Source organism: Oculina patagonica, chromosome 1 (assembly GCF_052425735.1).
Source record: "Oculina patagonica isolate OP01 chromosome 1, crgOcupat, whole genome shotgun sequence".
Lineage (NCBI taxonomy): Eukaryota > Metazoa > Cnidaria > Anthozoa > Scleractinia > Oculinidae > Oculina > Oculina patagonica.
In genome coordinates, this window is record NC_135758.1 from 41,789,562 (window position 1) to 41,799,902 (window position 10,341).

A 10,341-nucleotide genomic window follows, 5' to 3' on the forward strand; every position below is an offset into this window, starting at 1 on the left:
TAAGTTTTCTCAAAGCTTTATTTCTTTATATTGATGTTAGAGAAAGCACTTCCTGTAACTGCAGCTGTAACAAAGTTGTAGTTATAAATCAGTTTAAAGACAAAAACGATCACAAGTTCTCAAAACCTGCAGTTCTTAATTACACAGTGATATGTGGTTTACTTTGTCTGAAATTAAACCCTAAAAGCTAAGCTATTAGAAGTGATACATATATTTTTATCATTTATTCAAAGATTCATTACTGAAAACAAAAAGTTCAATTACGTTTGAGTTTCTACCACAAAGTTTTCTTGAGCGGCTACTTTAAAATCTACGACACAATTATGATCAGTTATGCCCTAGACTGAGGCCTAAACCCATTCTCAACAAAATTCTTGTGAATGCTTAGCATTTCTAAAGGCTGCATTTTTCAACACCACTGCGATTTTTTACTTCTATACAAATTTGTAAACAGAGCTATCGATGTTGTGATAGCTGGGCTGTCTGGAGTGTTTAGCAAACGCAAGGTACGTTTGGCCTTTGTCAACAAAGGCGTCTACTCCTTGACTTCCGGCAAAGGTAGGAACATCTTGGTAAAGGGTAAACTGTGCTCCTGACGCCTTGTACACAACTGAACGAACCGAGTATCCAGCAGCATATCCATAATAGTTGGCAATAGCGAGGAATATTTCACCATTCACTTCAAACGGGCACATATCCAGTGCACCATAGGTAGGAATCTCTTGAAATAAAGTAAACTTTGCACCATCCCACTTATAGATAGGCGATTTGATGTTATAGTTGTTTTTCCCTGGTCTGGGGAGTGTTGGGTCGGCAAAAGCGAGAAAGACGTGACCACGAACACGAAAGAATTTTGCTCTGAATGCCCTTCGGGACTGCATCGTTTGGAACTTTAAGAAATGACTTCCGGACCATTTGTAAACGTTTGACTCGACGCATTTCTTCTGAGGGTGGTAATGATTGTTTACATAGACAAGGAAAGTCTCGTTGGCGATCACGATTGAATCACAAGCCCTGGCACCGTCGGTAGGAATGTTCTGGTATTTCACGAACCTTCCATTCTTCCACTTGTAAACAGATGAGTTGATTAAATAAGTACTGTCGTTTTTGGACTCTGAAACGGCCAAGTAATGTTTTCCCTCAATGGTAAAAAACTTGAAGCCCGTAGCACCATTCGTTGAAATTAGCTGGAACTCTTCAAACTGGTCTCCGCTCCATTTGTAGATGACAGAGTTCTGTTTATAGCCGCCATCATAGAGGTTTGCAATGGCCATGTAGTGCACTTTGTCTATTACGAAGTGTTCAATACCAGAAGCGCCATGGGTAGGGAGAGTTTGGTTTTGAACAAAACGCCCGTTTTCCATTTTGTAAACAACAGACTCGGCTTTGTTTCTTTCTTTGTCCCCATAGTGATTGGCGAACACCAGAAACAGATCATCACCAATTGAAAAGGATTTGACGGCGACTGCTCCTTTTGTGGGAAGGTCCTGAAACTTTTCAGGACTTCTGTTCTTCACAAACTGTTAGAAAATAAGGTGCTAAAAATTAACACACCGTAAACTGAAATAGTTTCTGGAGCAGGGAAAGGGTCAGTTCGTGCACAGGCAGCCCAAGCGATTGCTTCGTTAATAATTTGCAACGATCGTTGTCGGTTTGACTCAAACGATCGAAAAAATGCTCCATAAATCGCTGAATTTGAGATCTTTTGTTCCTAAATTACAATAAACTGTAAGCCAGATAAATAAAGATCACTTACCTAAGGTTGATTGTGTGTTATTATGACATTTGGTGGGGTGTTGGGACGATTAATTCCTCACTTGCCGCTGCATCCCTTGTCTTTTTCTCTGGTATTAGTAGGGGGCGTCAGCGGCAAGTGAGGAATTAATCGTCTCAAAACCACACCAAATCTCTCAACTAGAAATAGCTGACACTAGGTTGCCCCCGAAGTTTCGACGATGTTTATCGGTTTTTCTTTGCTGTTCAGCCTTTTCTACAATTCAGACATTTGATTGGAAATTAATTTTCTATTTTGGATGATTATTAATTATGATACGGTAAATCATTTAATTACAAGAACGCAACACATCTTGACATCATTTTGTCATGTTTTGCTGTGGTGGGGGATCTCAGGTAGACTCAAGCTAGACTTTAGAAAAAGTCCGTCGTCTTTATTAATTTAACACGCCGGGACGGTCGACCTATCGTGACTTGCGTGGCTCGTTTTCGCGACTTCGTCGCTTTGAATGGGCCGCCTTGCGGGCTCGAATCAAACTCACTTTACTGTGGTAAAGTCTTGATCTCAGCGAGGATAAACTTTAGAAACAGCAAAACGTTTTAAAATTACCATTTGAGCCGGCCCAATTGTTTTATAAATATATGGGCTGAGAGCCGGAGCATGAAGAATGACATGAGAATGATCAATCTTTAGAAAGAAAAGGATGTCGAAAGAATTTCTTACCTCTGTCAAAGCAAACGCCTGCCGCGAGTTTTAAATAATCACAATGCATCTCGAGATCTCTTTTGAATTTCTTTTCTTGATGCCGCATATCATCTTGTAAAATTAAAATTTCGTCCGGAAGTGGACCGATCAAGACTTTTGAAGTTTTCTCCATTCAAGTAGTTTGTGCCTGGTAAATCGTGGTATTGGACAAAGGCTTTCTTATCGTAAATCACGCTTCATGACAACGATCAACTTTTTAAAAGGAAAGGATACCGAAAGAATTTCTCACCTTTGACAATGAAAACGCTTGACTTTCTAAAAGTCGCTCGCTTCTGGTTTCCGGTTTCGCCTGCCGCGAGTCTTAAACAATTATCTCGAGATCTTTTTTTTTAAATTTCTTGTAAATCTCATCGTTTACTTGCGTCATCATTGACCAATCACCGTAAAGGCAATTTTATCACACCTCCCGATACCCACTTGCGGGCTTTCAACCTTGTCGGCATTGCACAACTCCCGATACCATTTGCGCGCTCACTTTGGTCAAATCGAGAATTTTCCTGGTATATACTATATATATACTCTATATTCACGCGGATTACAATGATGCCTCCTCGGGTTTTGGCCTCTGGGCCAAAACCCTGCGGGGGCAATAACACACAATCAACAATAGGTAAGTGATTTTTATTTATCTGGCTTACATTTTATTGTAATTTAGGAACAAACGATCTCAAATTCAGCGATTTATGGAGCATTTTTTCGATCGTTTGAGTCAAACCGACAACGATCGTTGCAAATTATTAACGAAGCAATCGCTCGGGCTGCCTGTGGTTCACGTCACGCAAAGGTATCATAGGTAACATTCAACATTCACCAGTGGCCTGTGGGGTTTACTTATTAAGATTTAAACCCTTTCCGGTTTCCGGAGCATTCAGGAATATCCAGGGTCCAAAGGTTTCTGCTTTCAATTTCCCAAACAAATTTTCGCCACATGATAGCAACAAAAGAGCTGCACCTGGACTTTGTTAAAGTCCTTATTCATATCATGCCAAAAGTAAACTTATGTACTAGTGCCCAGTCCTCTAGAAATACGTCCTTTCTTATTTCATACCGTAATTAAAAATTTTGTCACAAGATCCGCGCACAGAAGTGAAAAAAAGGTAAAAAAAAAAAGTAAAGCAACTTTATTTATACACGGTTTGTGTTTAAAGCTAGAAGCTTGTGGGGCCGTGTATATGAAACAAATACTGAATACTGAGTGAAGTACCTTGAGCTCATAAAGAGAAGAAAAATAATCAGTAAAAAGTGGTGCCATTTTCTTAAAAAGAATTTGAAGCTAAAAATAACTTTGGCAAGTCGCGTGACCTAATTTGCTTAAGTCTGCTACGTAAAAAATTTGGCAAAATTTGCAAACGTATTCTTTACATTGTCATGGGTAAAGCTTCAGAAAGTAGACCACCCCTTAACTTTTTGGTGAAATTTTGGGAAATCCATGGCTTGAGGCTAGCCACATGTACACATTGCTAAAGTCCTTGTTTATTGCGGCAGCCTTTGGTCTACACCAAAAATTATCGAAAATGTTATAGTTAGCATGGCAAATGAAATACGAAAAATTGAAAAAGGCTGGCGCAATTAGTAAAAATAGTTAAGAGGAGAATGTTGAAAATTGAAGGAGCTATTCCTTTTTGAAAAATGTCAAATTTACAGACGTTTGTATTGCTGGGTGGCGAGAGTTGCCACCCAGCAATACAAATGTCTGTATATGTTGATATAATTGGTGGAATCATTTGAAACCGGTTGCACTTTTTTTTTCTTTCAAACTTTGCATGTCAACTAAATGTTTTTTCCTTTTCTAGTTATAATCTTTTTTTATCCAATAAATTTCAATTTTCAAGATGCAAGCAATGACGTCAGCAAGGATCCGTGTATAATTAAATACCGGGAATAATGCTAATTGAGAGGATATATGATTATTCAAACAGGCGACGAACACGAGATCCGAGATGTGATTGACCTTGCAGGCCGCTGTAAATTCCTATCTGGTGCTTGGTGCAAAAATAGGCGCAAATATTTTGTCAGATGATTTGAACTTAGTATTAGTGTAAGAAGTAAATTAAGAATTAATATATCAAATGAAACCAAGGTGTTTTCATGCGTTTTGTTTTCTTTGAGGATGCATAAACTTATTTCTCCGATGGAAAAGCCAAAACGTCGATACTTCATCCCCCGCAGAGGAGGTGGGGTACTCCCGTAAACTTAGGATAGTTGTGTGCCACTAAGGTTCTAAAATCTCTACATTATTTAAAGAACGATAAGCCGCGGAAGAAGAAAGGATGCAATAAAAAGTGTATTATAAAGATGGCGAGAGGAAAGTCCAAAGAAACTCAGTCAGTGTTTGTTACGTTCGTCCAAACCGTCAGGACGAAGAGTTCTCCCATTATCTGTAAAGTAAGCTTCTCTAGCTTTCCGGCGGGCTGTGTTTTTAGATGGCTGTAATACAAGGGGAATATTAAAAGATGTATATCTACAAGGACGTACTAGCGAGTGATCTGGTGAGTTGAAATGACTGAGAACAGCTCCTGAGGCAATTGAATGGTTAGGATAATTTGTAGCTTGTCTATGTTCACGGAACGGGCGTTTAGTTTCTCCAATATATTGCTTACGGCAACGTTTGCATTCAATCATGTAAGTTAGATTAGATGATTTACCACTGTTTTTTTACGTTGTTACTTTAAATTTTAAAACCGTTATTTCTTCCATTGCCCATTGGTACACTGGCCCTGAAGAAGACTAGTTGTACTAGTTAAAAGTGTCCTTTGTCGTAGTGCTAGCCTTGCATTTTATTTGGTTTTCCTACACGCTACTGAATGACGTCTGGTACGAGCATTTCTACAAAAAGAGATCCCGCAACAAGAAGTTCTGGGTTTTACTCTGCGTTGTGTGGTTCGCTGCATTCAAAAGCTTTACATAATTATATATATCGCCCATTTAATTTGATACCGCCATTAAAGACATTTCAAGTTGTCGGGAGAAAGACGTTTGTAAATGTCACGACGAACAAGAAGACTGTTTGCAAAAGTCAACGTTAGTAAATTACTTTTATGTAAAAGTGTTTGTTTTTGAGGAGCTTGGAAAACCAGAAAACCCGGGAAAAAAACTTTTGAAGCAAGGACAACAATAAACTCAACCCACATATGACGCCGGGTCCGGGAATCGAACCCTATTAAGACCGGAACAGCCTGCTTAGCGCCTGTCTTCATTTGTTCACGTGACAATTTAAAAATTTAAGTTCTTGTAAATCAAAACACAACTTTTGAAAAAAATTCGTGTGAACATTTTCACTTGGTCCACCACACTCACATAAACAAAATGGCGGCTATTTTCTAGGCGGCTTTGGTCGCCAGAGAGAAAACTTCTCATATTCTCGTAAACGAGTACGGTGACTTATCCATTTTTTCTCCTTTTTTGTGTGCAGTCAAAACGAAACCGTAATAACACTGGAACATGTAATCAAAAACATTTCTATGCGTTCAGCTTTCTTTGAGGATGTATTCAACCCTATTTTACAGCGATCGAAAAGCTACAACATCGATACTCTATTCCCCGGCAAGAGTGGGTAGGGGGGGGGGGGGGGGGTACTTCCGTAGATTTAGGGTAGTTATCTGCCACTAAGGTTCTTTAACCCGACTACATTCAAACTCCTTTTAAGGCGCAATACCCAAAATAACACTCTATTCAAGAAAAAAAAACGGCAACTAAGAATTGTGTTAAGAGGAGGCAATGCTTATTTCTTTTCTGAAGCATGTAAAGTTAGACGATTAGTTCAGTTTTAACTTACTATCTTTTTCGTTAAGCAGGGAGTTTGCGCGCTTTAGTTTTAACTAATACGATTTAAAGGAGCCCTATCTTAGGATAACACAAGGATACCCTTTTTTAGCAGTGAGAATCATATAACCCATACCCTATCCCACGGCAAAATAACTTAATATATAGCCCAGATATGGGGGTTCCACCCTCACTCGAACAATTTACCCGCACTCCATTTGAGACTACTATTAATGACATCTCAAGTTGTCGGAAAAAATACGTTTGTTAATATAACGGCCGAGCAAGAACACTGTTTGAGAAAGTCAGCGTATACGCAGCTAGGTTTGCGTTTTGTTCTATTGTCACTCGACCCTTACCGTATATAATTCCAAAATGTTGTTAAATGCGTGAAGGAATTTTCGCTCTGACCTCTTTTAGAGACTTTTCCATCTACTAAGCGACAATTGGAGGGTTAGAATATATGTGGGAGTTTTTCATGAGAAAAAGATTCGGAGTAGCCGGGTTAAAAGTAGTAACAAACGGCAAAGCATTGTTGCATATTACAATTTTGTTTCGAAGCGCCTCAGTTCACAAAGCGAACTTTACCTCGGCGAGCTCCCGATGGTTACAGCAGTCGAGTCAATAATTTAGCTTGCGTAAGTCGAAAATTAATTTTCTTTTAGCCGGTTTGCGGGGCATCAAAGAAGAAGTAAAAAAGGAGGCTGTTAACGAGGGCGGTCAACCTATAGTTGAGGTCTTTCAACACTAAAAAAGAAAAATTTACGTTTACATTACCTGACTTTGTTGCTTTGAATCAACAAGGATGCAAAGTAGGATAAAACACAACAAGCGCACCAAGCAAAACATCTTGTCGTGTTCGTCTCCTATTTTCCCTTCCACTGTTAGTGGCGAATGTGAAACCTCATGCGATGGCCCGCTTTTAAATTGTCTCAAGAGTTGTATCACACAAGTATCACATGCATGGCTCATGGCCAGGTATCACAATTGGATCACAACCGACAATTAATTTAGGATGCTTACGGTGTTAAGTAAGAGATCCGGTAACAGACAAGCTAAGTAGTTTTATTCTTCGTTGCGTGGTCCTTTGCATCCAAACGTTTTTTTTTTTTTGTAGTAGGTATAAATTTTAACACAATTTTCACATATTTTTATCACCATTTTCGATACAGTATAAACGACGACAGTACTGAACAGTGTTATTTCTCGTCTAATTGAACACGTAGCCATTAGCTACACGTACACATTGTGTACCTTTTGTTATAATTTACTACTGGTAAAACAATGGAACCCCGAGGCCCCATTGGGGGGTGGGGGGTCTGAGTATCCCGTATCCCATTTATTTTTGGCCTAAATATCCCGTATCCCACTCATTCCTGAAAAACTTTGAAGTTCGATATCCCACAATCTCTTTTCTTAATATTCCGTATCCCTATAATTTTTTCCCCAAATATCCCGTATCCCTAAAACCCCTAATGGGGCCTCAACCCCGGTAACATACGTAAACAAAATGGCGGCTTTTTCTACCGGGTAATTGTCGTTTTCTCATAAACGAGTACGGTGATTTTTCATTTTTTTCATACTTTGAGTGCAGTAATAAAATTATTTCTATAAAATGAATACAGATAAATTTCTATGTTTGAAAAACAAATTATCACCGAAAACGTGCACTTTGCCCTTAGTTCTCGCAAAGGAAATATTGAGCGAGAGGTTAATAAAAAGATCAGAAATACACACTTGCAACACTAGAAACGGAAATATGCTGCAGATTCCAATGCGCTACTCATCTACAGGCCAACGCAGTTTCCTGTATAGAGCAGTTTCACTGTGGACTGAACAATCTACCCCCCTGAGGTTGAGAGTATTAGATGTATCGATTTCGTTAAGTTGGCTAGTATCAAACTAGCCTTAAACAAAGTCTTCCAGCTCCTAAACGAATACAGTGACCCCCCTTTTTATTTCAAAATATAACTTCCCTTGAGTTAAAGAACTAATAGAAAAGTGAAATAGAATGAAAATCTATGTTCAGTTCATTTCAGGGAAATAACCTTAAATTCATCTCAACAGTAACTGTAACGCAATTATGCATTCTTATAATAAGATCAGGATATGTCTGTCAAAACACGTAATCTGTTCGTTACACTAAATAAAATCAAATTGCCGCAGTGTTGCTTTAAGTGTTTAAATCCGATTACACGACAAGAAGAGCTAAACGGGATATTCCTATGGGCATCCTTGGCGAGTTACAAGAACCAGAATTCGAGTTAAACGGGATAACTTTTGATCATGGGAAACGAAAATTAGTTCAAATTAGCGGGGAACTTGAGTAAACCGAGTGAAAATGACTGAAGAGTGTGGTCAATTCCAAGAAAATTGGAGCTTAGTTCGAGTTTATAGCTGAGGAGTTCGAGTTATCCGAATTCGAGTTAACCGTGTTAAAATAACTAAAATCAGTGTGTGGTCAAATCCACGGGAAATGGGACTTAGTTCGAGTTATCCGAGTTCGAGTTACCGGGGTTCTAATGTAAAAGTATTTGAATTGAGAGGATAAACTTACTCCATTTTAATCAGATTTCCACAGAGAGATGAAAAGGAAGTGATATGACTATTCAAAAACGGGACGACCACAAATGTTTTTCCTGTCAACTGCTTGTTGCAAAAAATCACGCGCAAATATTTGACAGATAATTTGAGCTTTGTAATAAATACAGAATTATGAAACCGTGATCACACTGAAACATGTAATTATGAACATTTCCACGGGTTCAGCTTTCTTTGAAGATGTATACAACCCTTTTGAAGAGCAATCGAAAAGCTAGAACATCATGCACAGATACTCCATTCCCCGGCGAGGTTGGGGGTGGGGTACTTCCGTAAATTTAGGATGGTTGTGTGCCTCTAAGGTTCTTGAACCCCGACTCCATGTTAGCTCATGTTAAGTTGTAAAATCAACAATTCAAACCTCTTTCAAGGCCCAAACCCCAAAATAACACTCTAATCAAGGATAAAACGACAACTTTAATAGATGTGAAGAGGAGCCCGGCCTGCTTATTTTTATTCTGAAGCATGGGAAGTTGAACGGTTTTAGTGTTTGTGTGTTAACACACTTTAAACCATGTCCTATCCCACGGCAATTAAATAAATTGTATTCATAGCCCATATATTTTTATTCTGAAGCATGGGAAGTTGAACGGTTTCAGTGTTTGTGTGTTAACACACTTTAAACCATGTCCTATCCCACGGCAATTAAATAAATTGTATTCATAGCCCATATATTAAAGACATCTCAAGTTGTCGGAAAAAATGCGTTTGTTATAACGGCCGAGCAAAAAACACTGTTCAAGAAAGTCAAGGTAGCTAGGTTCTCAGTTTGCGTTTTGTACTATTGTCACTCGACCCTTACCGTACAGATCCGTATATAACTCCAAAATGTTGTTAAATGCGTCAAGGACTTTTTGCTGAACAACAGTCTTTTTAGAGAGACTTGTCCTTCCGATAAGCAACAATTGGAGGGTCTGAATTATATCTGTGTTAAAAGTAGTGACAAACGGCAAAGCATTGTTGGATATTACAGTTTTGTTTCGCAGCCTCTTAGTTCGCGAGGCGAAGTTTACTTCGGTAAGTTCCCGAGGGTAAGAGTAGTCGAGTCAATAAATCTAGCTTTCAAAACTCGAAAATTTATTTTCCTTAAGCCGGTTTGCGGGGCATCAAAGAGGTAAGAATTAAAGAGGGCTGTTAACGAGGATAGTCAATCTATAGTTGAGGTTTTCCAACACTAAAAAAGAAAAATTTAAATTTACATGTACGTTACCTGACTTTGCAGGCTTAATTTGGCCCAAATGGGAAACAAGGGACTTGTTATCGTAGTATTCTTGTAGGAGTTCTATAGTTTTTCTATCACCTCTCTTTGTTTATTTGGGTCTAATAAAAGGGGGACAAAACACAATTAACGAGGGAGGTCAACAACGCAATTCCGTATGGCCTTCTTTATTATTTAAATACTATGCTCCGAGAACTAAGATAATTACAGCTTACATCAATAACATATATCTTTTTAAATATACAGTAGTAGTAGACCT

At 38.7% G+C, this 10,341-nt stretch overlaps 1 protein-coding gene across 1 annotated transcript; it reads right to left on the minus strand.

Moving 5' to 3' along the window:
• On the minus strand, positions 1-7,317 carry LOC144650719 (thrombospondin-type laminin G domain and EAR repeat-containing protein-like). The gene is made up of 2 exons (XM_078510460.1): positions 7,040-7,317; positions 1-1,520 (listed from the first exon to the last, which is right to left on the minus strand). Exons 1-2 carry the CDS (start codon positions 7,232-7,234, stop codon positions 435-437), a joined length of 1,281 nt encoding a protein of 426 aa, XP_078366586.1. The 5' UTR covers positions 7,235-7,317; the 3' UTR covers positions 1-434.
• Positions 7,318-10,341: the final 3,024 nt, after the last annotated feature.

Excerpts from the sequence above, each read along its gene's own strand:
- LOC144650719 (XM_078510460.1), bottom strand. The coding sequence starts at position 7,234 with ATGAGCCATGCATGTGATACTTGTGTGATACAACTCTTGAGACAATTT. Across the intron at positions 1,521-7,039 it reads ATTCAAAGCAACAAAGTCAG|TTTGTGAAGAACAGAAGTCC; the intron begins GTAATGTAAACG and ends ATTTTCTAACAG.